Below are 19936 nucleotides of genomic sequence, written 5' to 3' on the forward strand. Positions count from 1 at the left end.
GGGCCCGCCAGGTTGGGGAGGCGGCGGGGGCCGGGGGCAGCGGGGGGCGGCGCGGCGACATGGCGGCCGCGGGAGGGCTGGGGTGACTGCGTGTGAGAGTGCAGCCGCCGGGAGTGGAACCTGGCGCTGGGTTTCAAACGAATAATAATAAAAAACCGATATATTCAACTTTTTCCTACCTGTAAACTGAAGTAAGTTGACGTCATCCAGAAGCATTCTGGATCTTCGTCAATACCTTGAAGAGGAGTTCTCCATTTCAGATTTCATCTTAGCATCAAGTGCACTCACAAAGTCAGACATTGCCACCGGCTGCTCTTTGAAAAAGAGAAAAGACAAAAATGTTCCATGAAAACCAAAAAAAAAGTGACACGGAAAAATCAATGGCTGGGTGTGTCTGTGCCCTCGGGGCTTGCTCCCGGCCTGGGCTGGCGGTGGGCAGCTACCACTGCCCGCACGGCTGCCGTGACTCCGGGCACCGGCCCACACCGTCGGGTAATAACCGATATGCAAACACTGATACTGCAAGACAATGTTTTCTTAATCTTTTCTGGCCTGGAGTCCATTTCTGACTTAGCAATACAGGCAGGGTAATTTGGTGGTGATTTTCCAGGGCCCCGTTGTGAGCGCCTTTTTATTCACCTCGTGAAATTTATAGCAAAGCACTAGATAAGGTTTCTGTCATCAACTGAAATGCATTCCTATGGCTGGATTATTTTTCCATCTGTAAAATGGGGATATTATCCACAAATGGAAACCGTTTCATTCCTGCTTGTAAACTGCTTGATGATCATTAGATGTAAAGCGCTAGATGAAGTCTTTTTTTATTAAGTCATTTTTGTCAATTCCCTTCTTTATGAGGCAGCATTTGGTACATTAAGCAAGTAAATACTGAAGTGTATGTTTGACTCTCAGGTACAGCTTATCTAAATATCCTAACATCATCATAGGAAGAGGTGATCACAGTCTGACACTAGAACCGCTCATGCTAATGTAAGAGCAATTGGCTGGATGATCCAAAGAGAATTTTGACCTTTTTTCATTTCCTTCTCATCTGCTTAATAGGGCTGAGCAGTCACATACCAGAATATACAACTGCTGCATGACTTCAGCTAAATTCAGGATGCTTTTTGCAAGTAAAGTACCATCAAGATCAGGCCAAAAAGTGTAGAGAGAACATTACTGTTTCGGCACAACAGTGCACTGTCGCTTTGTAGCACAGGGACCTGAGCTTCTGATCAGCACCTTTGTTGTAACCTGCCTGTGTTGCTAAAGGCAACCAGTTTTCTTAAGGTATGCACATCTGAAAGACTGAGTCAGACCTGGCAGAGATGTGGAGTCTAAGATCTAGATTTATCTAAATCTCTGTAACTTTACAGCTCTTCTTTTTTTCTAGGCATGTGTAGGGGGCTCCCTTCTACAAAATTCTGTTAGAACTGTATTTGATCTCTTTGCAGGATGGGTGACGGATGAGCCTCGGGATGCTAGGTGAGGAGTATGGTGAGCGTGCAGGATACCTACGTTGTCTCCTCTTCTAACGGGGTCCTCTGATACAACAGACAGTACTCAAGCTGATGTAGTAATAGGGATGTCACAAGAAATTTCCATTTTGTAACTTAAACAAATTTTCTTGTGATTTTGCAGCCTGAGTGCAGAAGCGTTTTCATCTGCAGAAATAAAGGAACATTTGCATATAAACGTGAGAACTGTGGATGGGGACTGTGTGTGCAGGAGGGGGATTTCTGCTCTCTCCTGCTTCCTTTCCTCTGCCAAATTTAAAGTACGCATTTTTGAAGCCAAGATCATGGACCAAATGCTATACAGCTAAACTCATTTTACTATGACTAAATCGTTTAAAGTTACCACTGATCTATGTTAGTTTAATTATAGATTTGCATGGACTTATTCCAGATGAGGCCTAGATAAAGCAGCAGAATTTTATCATAGGACTTCATTTGTTATACAGAGTGTCATGAATATAATGACACCGAATAAATAATTTACAGTAGCACGTGCCTGGTCTTACTTACAGAATATAAATTGAGAATAATTATACTAATTTTAAAAAGTGTGAGTTAGTATACAGAGGACAATATAACATTCTGGAACAGCATGCAGTATATTAAAAATAAGATAGATAAAACGTGAGAAATGCAGGCTTTGAAAAGGAAATGCTTATATAAGGTTCAGCTTAGTAATTACTCTGATTAGAATAGTGCATATCTGAGCAGTCCAGATCTTCTAAGACTTATTCTAGTATGCAATAGATCATTCTGCCAGTCCTTACAATTCTTAACAACTTGGAAGTTCTGAAAAATCCAGTAGCAGACACTATTTCTTACTGCAATTGAAAGTACGATTGTATACCCTTCAAGAGAGCTAGATAAAGTTGCAATGAAACAAGTAATTTGCTATATCTCATGAACAATTCATATAAAGAGCAAAATAATCACAGCAGTGGTTATTATTATCAGCAAATTACAAGAAGTCAATAAATCGCAAAAGAATGCAAAAGGTGAAAAGGACAGAAAAGGGTTGGTCTAGACTCTGGAATTAAAATTACAAAGCACAGACGGATATGCAGAAACTAAACCATTTTAATCTTATACATAGAATAGAATGACTATCTGCCATCTGGAATTCAGGGAATCCGATGAAGGTTGGAGGTGTAAACAACACACACAGGATTATCAACATCTGTTTTCAGTGCATGCTGATATATATGAGTCCTTGGGGGATAAGGTAGAGAAAAAAATGGGAATTAATAAAACTTGATGATATAAAAACGATCACAACATTGTATTTGTTTAGAGACAATATGGGCTTACACATGCTGAAATAAATAATGCATACAATGTATCAAGTCTGTTTTCTATTAATCTCTTCTTCCAGCTCCCATAAATCCTACAACAGGCCAGCATTCCTAGCAGATGTAACATTTGGAAGGTTTGGCATATGATACCCCTCCAATTCTTCTCCCCAGAAAAGCTAACAGATTAAAAATCAGTAAGTTTTGAAAACTTGTAGTAGTATCTTGTAGTAGTCTTTGTCTCCCGTTCTGTTGCTGAGAGTAAAAGACGCCAGGATGACTATGCCGGTATAAATAAATGGAGTAATCCAAGCCTGAACTGTTACAGAATATGATAAAACTTAAGGTCTGCTCCTTTGACATTCTGTGATCATAAATTAATTACTAAAGACTGCTTATCAATGTTACAAAAAAGGTCCTGTTAATATTTGATACCGAATGGCTTTCCATTTTCAAAGGGCCCACATAACAATATAAAAAATATTAAAAATGTTTTGCACAAACAAACTTAAAAAGATTGGTTGACCAGGACCAATATTTTGTTGCTAGGAAGGGAACAATGATGACATTGATTATTTCCACAGTTAAGAATCCACAATGTAATTGATTTTTATCTGACTCATTTAGTGTGGGCAGGCTCCATTTGTTCAAGAAACCTGTAATATATTCCTTGAATCACTGTAACTATGAGAGATATAAAAGTTGATGTAATGAGTTAAACACACTATTTAACTCAATTTGTTTTGCACACTGAATTCCCATTTCTGACACAGATACAGGTTCTATCTAGATCTACTGGTCGTTTTTGTAAGATGTCTCATCCGTTTTGTGTGCTGCCAAGTATTCAGGAGTTCTCCTTCATTCAGGGTGCCTCTGATTTTGGATTTCCCTATCCTGAGATTTAATTTTCAGATACACTTGCACTTTCATTGAGTAATTGAGACCTGGGATGCCAGCAGATTCAAAAGTCATGCCCAATATTGACTCCAGTGATTGAGAGCACTAGAACAGAAGCAATTTTTTGATCAGGTGCACATTTTTGACACATTAGGTGTCAATTCCTGAAGAGCCGTGGACATTTGGGTCACGAGTTTTTATTGAAACTGCTAGATACAGAAAAAATGCATAGAGGTCTAGCAGGGCTAGAGCTAGGTGAAAAAATAAGGCTTTAATTGAAGTAGCTGCTTCCAAAATTATGCAGAAAATTTGTGAGTGACTGTAATCTCATCTCGAACTACCTAAGAACTTTCTGACGTAAATGTTCTCCAGAATTATTCCAGTCAGAATTGGACAGCATTTACCTACTATCAAAAGCTTATGATTCCTGCTGCTCATCAAGACCTGTCCAGTCACAAATAGAAGGGAATTAACATATAAATAGATTTGAAGAAACTATTCAGTGTGTGTATATATACACACATATATACGTGTGTGTTTTTATAGTACTACAGGCTTCAGGCATATACTATGGGTCTTGGTCTAAGAAAAAAAATCTAGATGTAAGAGCTTTTATTTTACAGCTAGATCTAAAACTTGGACTTGTTGGAATTTTCTTATTTTTAAACAAACAGATTTTCCATTAATGTACAAGCAAAAGCAGCAATCTGGCAGAAGCAGCAGTATTTAGTTTATGCATCTGTATGCATGACTCTCTGATTCCTTTCTCCTTCTTTGCTGATAAACGACATTTTATTAGAAAAAAAGAAAAACCCGATGATCATTAACCACAGCTACTATTTCTGCCAAAAAAAAAAATCAAAGCAGCAGCAATCCTTTCAGTATTAAAATCCAATAAACAATCAGAGCACTTAGAGGTTTTTTCAACTAGGCATTCAACAAGGACATTCCTGTTTAACTGTTACATTGGTTAACTCAAAATGCATTGCAAATGTACTGGGCAAGTCCCTGTTTCCTTGCTCAAAGCAGAAAATTATTTTTCAGACTGCAAAATCTAATTTTTACATTACAGGTGACATGCTAACAATTTGGGTTTTTTGAAAAAAATGCTTCCTTTTTCTTCCTTTCTTGTATAAAGAGAATTGATCCTCTTTCATAAAAGATGATTTTGGTTTTGGTCACCAAAATTTTAGTAGGCAGGCTCTTTGCAGCTCACTTGTTTAACCAAATATGTTTTTGAGAAGCACATGTACATCACCATTCTGACAGGATATAACAAACTGGACATAAAGAAATGACATCGGATTACTCTGAGGAAAAAAGAAAAGTGATTACAAAAAAAACTGTGCAAGAGGAACCATTGTCATACTGCTTTGCAAAGCTGTAGCTTCTGCTACAGAGTGAGGTTTGACACTGCAAAACTGTCCCCCGTGTAAGTGGAAACTATAGTTATACATCCATCGGGCAACTGAACTCTTTTGTTGACTGGCCTTCACAGGTCCCAGACTGCCACTACTCTTCCCTCAAAATACAGCCTTACCTATAGATTGCATCAACAGTTGAGAGAATCTTTGCTGTCTTAGAGAATGATTTATGTCCACTAAAACCTTCACAGAACTCTTCTACACATTAGTATTCACTCATGTTGTGTACCAGGTTTTGCATGTGAAATAGATCCCAAAATTGACTTTACCATCTGTAATGTCACTAATATAGCAGTCACTGAACTTCCTGAAACAGGATGCTTATGAAGGATGCATCTATTTTGCAACAGATTTCTATAAAACAAAATGTTTTTCAGTAATTAAAGCTGGAGATGAACAAAGAAGGTTCTCCAGGAAAACCACAGATTAATTTAAGCATAAATGACCCATTTAAGTTTTTTTTTCACTCAAGTAATGACTGAAGAAAATTAGTTCAGAGACTGATGAAGGATGCTGAATAGGTAATTATTGCTATTACAAACCTCTTAGTTTAATTTGTAGGAAATATGATTTGAAAATTAAATGGTACTTGATTTTTTTAATGTTTCAGTGTGGAGTCTCTTTCAGCTGTGTCTAGTACTTTTGTTTCTCAGGATTTCAAAGACCTTTCCTTTTCCGTTAATGATAGTATTAGATAACCAGAAGGATCCATTTTTCAGCATGTATTATCTCAGCAATAAATTACATTTTCTACTTCTTTCAGGTTCCTGGTCAAAAGATCTGTAGGTGTTTTACAGGCCTTGGGTAAAAAGAGATAAAATCTGGATGCACGTAGGGCACACAGAGTCTGATTTATGACTGAAAACATAACACGGACCACAAAGGTGCTACTTTCAAAATTAATAATAGATGAGGACAGGACTGCACACCCTACAAGGCAAAAGTAATCCACCTGTTTCACACCAACCCTTCACTTCAACTACTCTCCTCCTTCACTGTGTTGGCGATTATTTTTTTCAGATTTCTTCCAGTTGTACTTATTCATAACAACTAAATGAATGACACAGAACACTGTGTATTCCCACAGTGGTGTTCTTTTAATATTTTAACCTTCCGATATTTTTTAGATCTGTTACAAATGTAACAGAGTCCCATGTCCAAATATAAAAAAGCAGAATTTAATTGACGATAGAAAAGTGGCCTTCCCACTCTTTGAATTTCTTCTAGTTTTAAAACAACGGAGAACTAAAAGTTTTTAGTGGAAATATTGCTTGGTCTTATTGATACATTGCTATATTTGCTGAACAATGATCACAATAAAGATACGTCCTCTGTAGAGCAGGCAAAATAAAGAAATTAACAAAAGTGGCTCTTCTCCAGATGACCTGGAACCATTAAGATCATCTTGATGTTTGCAGTACCGAATATGTAGAAGCTGTATGTTCTGTACACATTCTTAGCCTTCTGTAGGCTAAGAATGAGAAGAGTGCTACATTTAATGCTTAGCAAATTTAATGTGGCAAATTTACCCAGTGACCTTGCAAAATTAACAGCTCTATCCATTTTTGTTTCAGACACCCTAGCTTTAAAATCAGATAAAACTAAGACCTTACTACTATGAAGCCTAGTCAGGCTTGTTTAACAAGCACGGCAGACTCATGGAATGCTGTTGTTCAATAGTGGGTTAATTAGATAATGCCAATCCAACGGCTGAAGGCCATTTGTCTATAGGGATGCACTCAACAAACAGAGTTGTAACAAACCATGTTTAACCATGGCATTTTGACAACACCCATCTGACAACACAGTCTGGCTACAAACCTATGGTCTTGAACCTATGCAATGGTCTTACTTTATAGACTAAGCTACTGGGATGAATGATAAAACAGGAACATCCTAAAAATAGTGAAGCACGATTAACATTTTTGTTGAACACAGTGGGATGGACTCATCAACCATAACAATTTTTTGAATAATTAACTGTGCTGAATTTTTCATAAAAAAAGCACAACATTCATACGGTGTAATTATTACAGTGTGAAACATGTTTGAATTAGAACAAGAGAACTTTGTCATTGGGTACGTAAATTCATAGTGTCAGGAAATGTTCTCCTCCCCAGGTTCTAGGAATTATGTGCCTAACATTCTCTTGCAGCACACAGTACAAGCTACTATTAATAATATATCTATAGCTGAACATAAGGTATGGAGGGAGTATTTAAAATGTTTAATTATTCAAATGAAGGAATTAATTGACTGTGCCTTTTTTGCAGTTCCACAATATTTCTAAACATTAGAAGAGCTCAGCATGCTAGGAAGAATATAATAAGTGCCTGGGAGGAAATAAAAACTAAGATAAGTGGAAACGGAAAACTTTCCTAATAACTGGAGCTATGGCATACACACTGTATATGCTGTCATTTGGAGTTACATGCATAAATCAAAACCATGATACATTCCTGTGTATTTACAGGGCTCCTGAATGGAATGAAATCAGGTAAGAAAAATATGAGCTTATCATTCCTAGTAGAGTGTAGGCTGGTGGTGGTTGCATATTAACAGCCTAGCCAAGGCTCTTGCAGAGATTGTAAGATTGCTGATTGGTGTTGGTATTTACCAATTAACTTCAGTATCAAGAAAATATAAATTTACTTCTACTGTCTTTTAATTAAATCCATAGAACATGCAAATTCACAGTAAGATGAGTGGTTATGCATGTGTCTCTTCTTTGTAAATCTTTTCTATTTCTTGACATGAATGGAAGAAATCTTTCCAGGGAAAAGGTACATCACATTCAACTCCTTTATAAACAAGGCTTTGATCTTTGGTGTTTAGGCTTAGACTTTCAAGGGGTATCTCCTTACTCCCATTTCACAATGAGTTTCCATAACTGAGAATGTTTTCAGAGAATGCAGTGACCTTTTGAGTTGCAGATGCCATAGAATTATATTGTCCTCCAGTGAAAACCTTGAAGAAAGGCCTTGAATGTGAACAAGTAATCACTGATTGGAGAGGCAGTGGAGTATATCTAGTGTTGGTGTAGTACTCACACTTGTCCTGCCACTTCAGTTTTGAAGAGCAAAGTGAAGTCCAAATGATTCACATTTAGGCTTTCCGTGACGACTGTAAGCAAGATGTTATTCTGCTCACCAAAGAACCTCTTCTTTCTTTTTCTGTCCTTCCTTATATTAATCTGAACTAGCATCTTCATCTTTTATTAATGGTTTCTGTTAAGTAAACAAAAACAAAAAAAAGAAACTGGGGACAAGTTCTTCTTAAGATGAGAAGATGAAAGTAGAATTCAGAATCCAGATTCTTGAATTGATTAGGAAGAGGCACCTGCTTGCTATCTTCTCCTAGCTATTTAACGTCCATAGAGAGCACTGGGTGAGACAGACCTCTGTGGTCAGCACTTCATTGTTGGTTGTCATGTTTTCCACTCAGTGTGCAGACTTTCACGTTGATCCTTCTGGGGCATCTAATTCTCTATATGGCCTATAGAGAGAGGTTTATCTGAGTCGGCATTTGAGATTCTTCCCCGAAAGACAGGCATTATGGAAAAACAGTTTAAAGTCAGGCATTTGGAACAGAGCAACTGGTTTTGGGGAAGAAGTATATCTATGTATATACAATATATATGTACATACACAAAATAGGTATATAATATATAAAAAGGGTGATTAATGAATCTGATTCAGTGGGTGAAGATCTTGATGTGATATGCCTATTTGACAAGAAGGTCAAACTTAACTGGAAATCAGGTTAATTTACATATTTATTTTCAGGCAAGCTACAAAGTCTAAATATTGTTAAATATAAAATGTATAGCCATATGTCCTGGTTTGAGGTAAAACAATCAATTTTCTTTTCAATAATTTTATTTTTCAGTTAAGCCTCTTCTAACTCTGAAATTAATGGCATATTTTTCAGACAGTGTCTGCTTCTAGCATATAAGGTCTGATGTTTATAGTGAATACCAAGGAATGGTCTGCAGAGAGGCTCCTGCTTATATTTATTGCTATAACAGCCAGGCTCAGGTGACTTTGTTATGTGCCCTGTTGGAGGGTGGGAAGCAGAAAAGGATAAAGGGGTTGCACCTGCAGGGAGGAGGGAAGAGGATGGATGAGCCAAAACTGACCAACGGGGTATTCCATCCCATCTGCCTCATGCTCAGTATAAAAATTGAGGGTTCAAAGGATTCAGTCTCTTTCTTCAATGGCCGGCATCTGAGGAGGACTCTGTCTGCCTTTGATCCTGACCTGTGCTTTCCTGAATCCAGTTCCTCAGTTCAGTTCCTGTCTGTCACTGAGTCCAATATGGAACTTCCCCAGTGCCTGTGGGTGACGTGGTCATCATCCTGGCAGCTCGATACTGGTTTTGTATATATTGTATATATTTCATTATTTTCTTATTAATGAGAGTGTCTGTCATTCATTCAGTGGCCAGTCCAGCCCAAGCCATGACACCGTATGAACAAGTTAGTTATGCAAGTCAGCATATTTCCAGTTATCTAACAAGAAGGAGGAGCAATCCGTGCAGAGAATCAGCATAAAGACTCTGTCTAACTTCTGTCTGCCTCAGGCCTTCTTTTGGGAATTTATTTTGGACTGTACTGACTGTTTTTATAAGGCTAAATTTCTTGCCCAGTGCAGATTTTGTAATCCAGAATTGCTAACTGTAGTAGGGATCCTCCCATTGTGCATTTTGAGGCATTGAGAGATCTGTACGTGGTCTGTTTGTGCACTTGATATGCTACAATACTTGAAGTCCAAATACTGTAGATAAGGATAGGAAGCTTGTCTAGGAACAGGCTGGGAAGCCCTGACCTGAAGAAGCATCTGTTACCTTGCTGTCAGCCAGAAATAATGATATGATAAACAGACTGGTACTAGAATTTCCAGTCTTTCCTCTTGGCTTCTGAAGCCAGAAGAAATCTGTGGTTCTAGTGTTGCACTCTTGATTTTTCCCCTTCAGCTCCTCATTGGGCAAACAGGCACCCTTTGTCTTAATAACAACCAGCAGAGAATACTTGCTTCTAAGCTTCTGCCAGGTTTGCTTAATTGGACTCTTTGTATGAAGAAAGCTAGCATAAGGCTATGATAGTAGTCCCAGAGCTCTGATTTTCACACTTTAGCACTAATTTGCTTTAGAATAAACTTTGGTTAATCAGATTTCTGCAACTCAAGCAAATAAAGAGCAGAATTCACCCTGGCTAAAAGGAGCCCTGGTCCCATTTAGAACCATTAGTATTTCATCTACCAATATTCTTCCAGTATTTACTACTTCATCCAGTTTTGGAAGTATAATTGTTTTGGAAGCATCAGATAAAGTCTTTCAGTAGCTAAAATCTGTTCAAAATTAATTTCTCAGTGAAAAATGTTTTTTTCACTCTCAGTGAAAAATGTCCTTAACTCCTAATGTACTGAATAACGGATTTATAAACTTTGAAGAATGGCATATGGTTTCCCCACAACAGTTCTTCCTCTCACTCCTGAGAATACCTTATTCTACTTCCACAGGTGAAAGATTAGCACCCTGTCCGCACCCACTCAGACTTTGACTTACAATGATGCTGCCAGCAAGGACACAAAGTAGTGTGAAGTGCAATGGCATTCTTGGACAGGGCAGCTATTAAGAATTTGAGAATTGAAAATAGCAATGCTTACTATTTGAAACTATTTGAAACTTACAGTTTAGCAAGTATCTTGAGAAATGTTTTGTGAACTAATGAGATTGCTATTATTTTTCACACTTCTCCTTTCTTAAGAGAATTGTAATATTTCTGGGTTCTTACATAGCTTAGTCTAGCAAGAATTTATCTCATCTTCTAGATAAAAACAAAACAAAACAAAAAAATTCATCTTCATACAAATCCTAGATAAAAAGTGAAAGGTAGAAGTTAACTTAGGGGACTTTCTGTTTGAGCTTCTGAGCAATAAATCTCACCTGAACAAACATCATAATACCATTCTGGCTAAAACTTGCCTAAGATGACTGAGCAGACAGCTAGGTATATAAAATATTTTTTTTTGCCGACACAAAGAACTCACATTTATTTATTTATCAGCTAGGGTTTTAGAGGAGTTTTTTATCAAGAGATTAATATACTATATGGGTGTCATTTCTGAAAAAAATCATGCACCTCATACAGTCGAGACTAAATCAAAGTCAAGAGAGCATTTTTGCAGTTTCTGCAAGTAAATTCATAACGACCAACAAGACTCAACAGATTTTTAGGACAAAATCATAAAATTGTTGTGGTGAGCACCATGATGTGTGTGGGAGGAGGGAGAAGTGCCAGCTGGATCCATCATCTATCTTGGCGATTATACTGCGTTCATCACCATGGTATCAGAACACCTTTACAAGCTCTAAGAGTAATCACAGTAAAGGGTCTCTAGTTTCTCCTCATGTCCTAGGAGGGATGGCTTTGTTGTTATTATTATTGTGGAACAGGTAGGTGAAAATAAGAGATATTACATATTATTCTTAAGGAGTTGATATTTGTAATTGTTTCAGTATCATCAGAGAATGAACTCCACAGCTGTATGCCAGCTGCCAAAAAAATTTTATCTGTTTGCAGTCTATAGATGACTCTTCCTGTCCCAGAGGGATGCAACTGTCGTGAAAGGTCACAAAGTCAGCAAGAAGTAGCCTTCATCCCCTTACACTGCCAGGGCACAGAAAAGTTGCTTATGCTGGATGTGGCAGGAAGGTAGAAACGAGGGCTGTTGAATACACCGCTGATTTTTATTGGCGTCCCTAGTAGTGCGGGCAGCTTCCCTCAGCATATGTGCTAGAGAGCTGTGCTTATCACCCCGCCAGCAGAGCATGCCTCCCTTGGGCTTCAATGTACTGCTGGACATGGAGACCAGAATTCTGTTTGAACACATTTTGAGCAATATATAGCTGTCTGCATGGGAGCTTAAAGGTGCACTATATGTAAAAAGATTATTTCCTTAAATATTTCTAGATTTTCTCATCTAATAGGCATCAGCATGTGCCCCTTATCTTTGTTATTTTTATCTTTAACTTTTTGTTTATGGGTTTTTTTTCAGTATCCTTTAATGGTAGATTTTGGGTTTGGTTTCTTTATGAATAACACTAGCATTATAAAATGACCTTATTGAAACAAATGGAATTTTATGTTCTATAAAGAACATCTCAATAAGAATAAACTTATTAAGTCTTGATTCCTTAGACTGGAATCTTCACTCCATTGAATTAAATGGCAATATTCCTCTTAGCACTAATGAGTCAAGACTTTGTCCCTTGCGTACAGCTGTCAGTAATTAATTAATGCCAATCAACAGACTTAATACTAAAAAAATCCTTTGCAATGAGATTAAAAGACTGAAAACTGGACCCAGATTCAGGCTTTGCTGAAGGATCTATTTCTGATCTTGCTGCGCAAGTGGTGTTTTTTAACTTGAGCTAAACAGTATGACAGAAACAAGTGAAATAATTGGGTATTATGAGATATCTGCTCTTTTTCACTTATGGTCATTTTATGTGTTGAAATACTTACATTGTTTATGTAGGAAAGTGATCCTATTGTTCAGCCATCTAAATTATCTGTTTCTTCACCATATTATCAAGGCTTACTTCAACAGTTCTAGTTTGCATAGAAATTACATGCAATTTCCTTTTTTTTTTTTTTTTTTTTTTTTTAAAAAGAACAATCACTATATTCACAGGGAGAATTTGTAAAACTGGAAAATCATATTTAAAACTTCAAGGTGTATATAAATTGACTTTAAAGAGGCCAGCTTTCTGTCAGGTGTGTGGGAGTGAATGACAGACTAATTCCTATACACAGCCAAGAAAATTGTGAGTTGTCCTTTTACCAAGTATTCAGTTACAACTGGCCCTATATATATATGTATTATTTCCATATTATACCCAAGTATTCCTTTTACAGCTCCTTTACATTTTACTCCAATGTTATTTGCCTATATAAATATACAGATCAAATAATCCATTCTGAAAACTGTACTCTCAGGTGCCAGTGTTTTGTATTAAAAATGTGTTTAACCTTATTGTAGTCTGCAATAATCTCCTGTATATGTGTTAGGGAGCAGATATCCTAAATATGTTATTAACGTTAGATTATATTTAGCAGGTTAGAGATAATCTGCTGATTTAAGTAAACACTACAACAAACAGATACCACTAGAATCTGCTGTCAGCATCTTTTTGCACCACTTCTCAAGACTCCCTAATGTGCATTTCACATTACAGCTAAAAACCTTTTATTTGTCCTATTATTTATCCAGCTGTGGGGTCACTGCACTTTCACAATAATAAAAAAAATAAAAATCTAGGCAAATACATGTTACAAAATCACGGTAAAAAAAATTATCAAAAATATTCTGCTACACATTATTTACTGCAAGCATTTACTTTTTAGTTTACTATCGACATAACACAAAGAGCAAGGAGATTGGATTGATGCATTTCATTCAAGATAGGTGTAGAACAATACTTAAATAGATGGTCTAGGTAGATATTCCATGTATGTAGGTATAACAGGGTTGCACTGCACTGAGAAATATCAATGATATTTCAACATTATCAGAATGCTCTCTAGAAAGAAAACATAAGAAATGGCATTTACTTTTCCTCCTTGAGATCTTCACGGTTTTTTGACCCATCTGTCAGTACACCTGGTTGATAGATTATTTCTTCTCACTGGCTATCACGCTAGAGAACATAGAAACAAAATCCCTTTGCAGCCAGCTTTAGTACTGCTCTTTATATTGGCTGACAAGTGGAGTCAAGAAGGGACAGTTGTTACCATCTGCCTAAAAGCGTGGTCTGGAACTTGTGTATGTATTTGTGCACATCAACAATTTTCCAACATATGTGCCTAAATTTAGTCTCTGAATTCATTATTGGGCTTTCAAATATGTGACCTGGTTTTCAGAAGTACTGACCACTCAGACATCTGGTGATTTCAGAGTAAGCTGTGATTATTCAGCATCTCTTGAACAAAATCACCCAGTGCAGTTTCCATTTTAAATCAGTAGAAAGACAGTTGTTGAATCAGTAGATACTGAGTTGGCCTGTGGATATTTAATCTTTGGCAACCACATTTGACACTCTTGGCCAGACACGGTAATCACATAAGTCAATCTGTTAGCCACATGAAAACTGCACTGTCATATAATCAAAAAAGTATCACAGAACTCAGGCCATTATTACTTTGTCTGTACCCCTTATTTAGGCTGATTTGTGGCTTAACATTTTAAAATCCTGAGCATCTTTTAACAGTTAGCATCCTTTAAAAATGGAACTGTCAGAGAAATTTTCTTCATAAATCTGAAAGTTCCTACATCTATATATTATTACTGTATGTAAGATACAGAATACATCAAGCCTTGGATGGGCATGTTGTGACAATGATATGGAGAGACATCATTAAAGCTTATTATCAGGGAAGCACACTAAAAAGGTCTAATGTTCAGTAAGAACTTTTGATTTTGGTTATCTGACAGTACATTTTGGAAGACATGCAAAATATACGGTGGCTAAAATCTTTTGTTAGTTAAGTAATACAGTAACTTTACATTTCTGTGAAGAGCAAGTTCTTCATTTCTGAGGTTTACAGCTCACTTCTATAGCCTGTGAGGGTTAACAGTGCTAAAACTGACAGAATGTTACTGACTCACTAATTTGACTTCTTCCTGTTCTGGCTTCCATCCATGGATGTTCCAGGCCCGGAGAATGCTCATTCTAGGCTAAAACTTGTCTACCTCTTAATCTCAGTTACGGAGGAATTTTTAGAAGAGGTATTGATTAGATCAGCTCCTCAGCTGTTCTAACGTACACCAATGGATTAGAAAATTTTCTCTGCTCTGTGTCCTCTTCTATGTATAAGCACAGCTTCTCTATGCTCAGGCACAGCATACAGCCTATTATACTGACTTTAACCTTGAAAATTTTTAATGCTATTTTAGGCATATTTAGAAAGGCTTCCTCTCTGCCTTGAAAAGCTGAACTCATGGGAACAAAGGTGGTTGAGTTTTCAATCGGAAAGATACAAAAGCAGTTCCAATTTTTTTGATCCTCTGCAGCCTTTCTTTTCTTTTTTGTTAACAAGACAAAGATTTTATTGGCACAAGTTTGGAATGATCTACAAAGCCTTCTTTGTCAGTTGCAGTAATCCTCAGACACCTGGCCAATCATTCCAGATCTAAATTCCATGGCAGTCTAATTTATAACAAGCAGAAACATACCTCGTTCACAGGTACTTGCAATACTCTTACAATTCAAAAGTAACATCAGTTTTGCCAGAGAGGAACTGACTGGCAGTTTTCCTTGTTCAGAATCAGAGGAATAGCTGTGCAACAGGCAAACCTGAGGGCACAACTTGTTTTTCAGCTATACTGCTGAAAGCTGTTTTAGACATTTTGGCAGTTTTTTTCCACTGCTGTATACTGAAGACATTTGCAGGATACATGTGTTGCCTTTTGTATATTTCGAAGTACTTAATTTACCTTCTGAATTTATCTGAATTTTTCTGAATTTCCTTTGAATTAAACTGAAGCTACAAGAACTCTCAGGATTTCATTAAGTCCACTCCAAATGTGAACATTATTACTGCCTGCCCCAATCTCAGTCCATGCAATTACTACAGCTGTGGTTTTACAAGAGGACTGAAGAGAAAAATATGAGGTGATAAAGGTAATTTCTACATTGTAGAACTGCAAAAAATTATCTTCCTCCTCAGTGAGCCACAAAAACAATTTCTCATGCTCTTTCATTCATGAAGCACCTCCTAGCTCATTAAGATCACTTAATGGTGAACCCTTTGCTATGTGCAAAGTGTATCTTTTTCAGACTTGATGACAATAACTAAAAAATACTCCATGTTTGTAAGATGTTCTAGTTAAAGTTGCTATGAACTCATGAAATTATAAGAACAAGCTCATTCTGTCCCAATCTGTAATGCATCTTTTTTAATGAAAAGAGAAAGGTTAGTTTAAAAGATGTGTGCTCAATAATTCTAAAAGGAGAAGTGTATTTAGTGTCAACACACTTCAGGTTGGTATTTCACACATTGCTGCACTGATATGATACTAACAATTACAATTATTGGCTAAAAGAATAAAGGCTTATGAACTGTTAGCCGTGTAACTAAAAGAAAGGTCTAGAACCAATTGCGTTTTAACCATCCAGCAAGCCTAATACCAATGGGAAAGCGTGCTCCTCATAGAGGAATGACAAAACTTAGTAGAAGCAAATGGGGCTCTCCGATGTTGTGCTGATTCAAGAACGTAGAGGTGTTCAAAACAAACTTCTGTGTTGTCATTCAAGGCTGATTATAATATTTGTACATCATGGGACTGTTTTCAGTCTCTATAAGCCTCATGTCACTTGTAGCCTCCCTGTTAAACATGTTTTGCGTCTTCAACTCATGTCTGCTAAGGTATTCCTTTCATGTCTCAAGCTACCTTATTGTTCAATGGCAGACACCTTCTAACATTAAACTGTACTTTTAAAGCCTCATGATTGCAAACATGCTGCCAGTTGGCCTGCTATACTAGAATCATCATCTCTTTTGTTCTCCAGCTGCAATACATTTTGTATCTATACATCCAAACATTCCATTACAGTATGAAATGACTATCAAGGAAACAGACATTGACAGCTTCATTCCAGTCTCCACATGACATTTCTTAACAGAAAATACCTTTCACATCAATACTGCCTTAGATCAGACCTCTCTAGCTGCTTTTTTGACAGATTTTCACAGCTCTGGAATGTCCGTTAATAATGATTGAGCTATATGGCTCAGGAATTAATGATTGGCTAGAAAGCTCCATTGACTCAGTGCTCAGCAAAGTACTGTTTTCTTTAGCAGGTAATCAGTCCCTGGGAAATATTCAGAGGTTGCATCAACATTGTTATTATTAATAAAAATGAAATCTAGAATTTGGAACATGATTATTGCAATTGCTCTATATGTTCTAGTTGCTCTATATTCTTCAGATTTATCACCATCTCAGATTCAGGTTCACTCATTAACTTTCCTAATTTTACTCTTTTTCAAACTCTCTTCTTTACATAAAAAACCTGCAAGAATCACTTCTAAGAGTATATACAATTAAATAGAGAATTGAACATGTGTAGTGCACACATATACAGTAATGCATTTATATAACTTCCACAGAGACACAGCTATATATTGCTACAGGATTTACCAGAAAAAAGCACCTATTTTCTAGCTTGAAGTTGAACAAGCATTGCCATTGATCCACATGTGAAAATCTCAGTGAAAACAAGTGAAAGAAATTAGAGGAAAATATAATAGAAATACTTAATTTTAGGCACAGACCTTATATAAAATTAAGTATTTCACTTAACTAAATGGATATGTGCTTGAGTAAAGACAACTGTGTAGGTTCTAGTTGAAACATTCATCTTCTCAGTTGTTTCAGAGGCAAAATACATTCCTTATGGCATAAAACTATAGAAAAGTACGTAATTCTTACCTTAAAGCAATGTCAAAAAGAGAAGTCTTGAAAGTGGAAGGCGAAGGTGCTAAGCTGGGAAATCTTCCGTGTTTCTCAACTTGATAAAGGCAACTGAAATACATTAGAAATTTATTGGCTGACTTTATCAAGAAAAGTTTTATGAAATCACATAATGTCCCCAGGTGTGCCTCAGTACTGCATGTAAAACCCATTTCTCTCAACTAGTTTTCTTGTTTCCATTATTATTCTTAATGGTTTTATATTTTGATCATGCAGGTGTTCTTTCAACTGCATGCTATGAAGCCATTAAAAAACACTGCTGCAGGTCTGGTAAGAAGAGTTTGTGTCCTAGTCTAGAAAAGCTCTAGTTCATCATTGGAACTCTAAGACATGGTAGAGCTAAAATAACTTCACTGCTAATATGACTAACAGGCACAGAGCATAACAACTGGAGTAACGTGACTAGTTAGGGTAATATGATTTATGAGTTCTGGGTTCTATGGGTCTGATCCAAAGTCTTATGGTGCCATAGAAAACATGGGTTTTTAAGGCCCTTTAACCACATGCCATGTGGTCAGATTCTGATCACACGGACCCAAATCCTGCAAATGATCTAGCCGAAATCCTTTGAGCTTTTTTGCTATAGGGGAATTCTTAAGGAAACCCCAGGAACTCAGCTCAACAAGAAACTTGTACCATAGTTACTCAGGATTAATAGCCCATAAAATAAATCATTTTTTGATGCTATTATTTCTGCACATGTATAGCACTAATCATGCAAAATATTTAAGCAGCTTTTTAGCAGTCAGATCAACAGGGAAACTTGCATAATCTTAAGCGCCTGACAGGACTGGACCTTAAACGTCTCCAGATGCAATAATAAGTATGGAACAGATTCATTTTGTGCAGTATTTTCAGCACAAACTGCATCACAAAGTGTTAAATAATAAATAATAGCAGAGAGAAGTATACACAAGGGAGGAATGATATGATTTCAGAGGAGACTTGAAAGGGGATGTTGATGAGGTGGAGGTTTTAGGAATTAAATATTAAAAACCAAAAAGGCTGGTTTTGGCTGGGGCTGATTGTTTTTCTCTGCTGAGAAATAAAGGGACTTTCTAACCTACCTCCCGGACAAGGATGCAAGGCTTACTGTCAAACTGTTTGGCGGAATCATCACTGTACTTAAGAGTCTATTTTTAAGAGAAGGCAAAGGATCGCAATTAGCTAACTACAGCCCTCTCCGATTCCAAACGTCTGCTTTGTCCTCTGCCTCACCTTTCTGTTTATTTACCACTTACAATCTCCACACGGAGTTGGCCGAAGTTCCTGAAGTGCGGCAGCAATGTAGCCCCCCGGCAAGAGCAGGTGGGAGAGGAAGGGTAGCGTGCCATGGCCGGGGCCCAGCACACCAGCCCCAATCCCCAGGGACAGCAGCAGCCCACAAGGCTGTGAGGATATCGCAGACATACCCCCATGGAACAGGGAAGCTGCCTGAAGCACCAGCCCTGCTGTTAACTCACGCCATAATGGGCTTATTTCCTACATTTGGTGGCAGCATAGTATTCAGGATAATGTTACTGCTACTTGCACAGGTTACCGCGAAACCAAACGACGGAGATGAGGGAGTTAAATAAAAGGGATGGGGAGTGAATCACTAAAAAGTCTTTCCCAGAGTCAGTTCTCTGTTTTGGGGGAAGTTATTTTAATTCCCTTTCTCGCAAACAACCCGCAGCCTCACCGTGTCCTCTGGAGCCTGCCTGCCTGACAATATAACAAGATTTCTAAATAAATGATGTGCAGGGGCAGCTCATGTTCAGCAGACATAACGGCAGCCCCGCTCTGAAGGCTGCGGTGCCGGTAACGCCGTACCTGTGCACCGCGGGCCGGGCTGAGGGCAGCGCCCGCTCACGCCCATGCCTTAGCGGAGGCGCGGCCCCATGGACACCGCTCCGCCGGGCGGACCTGCCTTCGCCTCACAGGTAAGCCCGTCTCGGAGAGCCGCTAGCCTGCCGAGACAGCGGTCACCGGGAGAAGGAGCGCTCCACTTACCGGGCGCCGGCGCTCTGCCTTCCTCCCCTGAGGCAACTGCCTCAGCCCGGGCCCCGCGGGGCTGAGGGGGGGGCTGCGCGAGCTTCAGGCCGCCCGGGCCGGCGCGCGACGGCCGTTACCCCCCTCAGCGGCGCGTGGGGGAGGGGAGGCGCTCCCGCGCTTTTGGAGACGCACCTGTGGGGAGCGCCCGCCTGGGCGGGAAGTCTCTTATGTAAGGGACGGCGGGGAGCGGGGCCGGCCCCGCCGCGGGGCTGAGGGGGGTGAGGCGGGGGCCAGCG

The 19936-nt window shown here is 38.4% G+C and overlaps 2 protein-coding genes across 4 annotated transcripts in view; one reads left to right on the plus strand and one right to left on the minus strand.

The window, feature by feature from the left end:
• CPPED1 (calcineurin-like phosphoesterase domain containing 1) overlaps positions 1 to 18531 on the minus strand; it is a 70248-nt gene extending 51717 nt beyond the window's left edge. The window contains exons 1-2 of one of the 3 annotated variants that reach the window (XM_014936547.1): positions 17625 to 18531; positions 180 to 309 (exon numbers count right to left, since the gene is read on the minus strand). In XM_014936547.1, the coding sequence (XP_014792033.1) occupies positions 180 to 216 (37 nt within the window). In that variant the 5' untranslated portion in view covers positions 217 to 309; positions 17625 to 18531. Of the gene's footprint in view, positions 1 to 179; positions 315 to 8177; positions 8316 to 17624 lie in introns of those variants that run through there. The other 2 variants (XM_014936548.1, XM_014936549.1) reach the window with 2 other exon arrangements.
• Positions 18532 to 18749: 218 nt separating this feature from the next.
• SHISA9 (shisa family member 9) overlaps positions 18750 to 19936 on the plus strand; it is a 197363-nt gene continuing 196176 nt past the window's right edge. Inside the window, exon 1 of the mRNA XM_014936545.1 lies at positions 18750 to 19588. Coding sequence (XP_014792031.1) covers positions 19419 to 19588 — 170 coding nt within the window. The 5' untranslated portion in view covers positions 18750 to 19418. The remainder of the gene's footprint in view (positions 19589 to 19936) is intronic.

The sequence above is a fragment of the Calidris pugnax genome, unplaced genomic scaffold (assembly GCF_001431845.1).
Source record: "Calidris pugnax isolate Ruff unplaced genomic scaffold, ASM143184v1 scaffold17, whole genome shotgun sequence".
In the NCBI taxonomy this organism is placed as follows: Eukaryota; Metazoa; Chordata; class Aves; order Charadriiformes; family Scolopacidae; genus Calidris; species Calidris pugnax.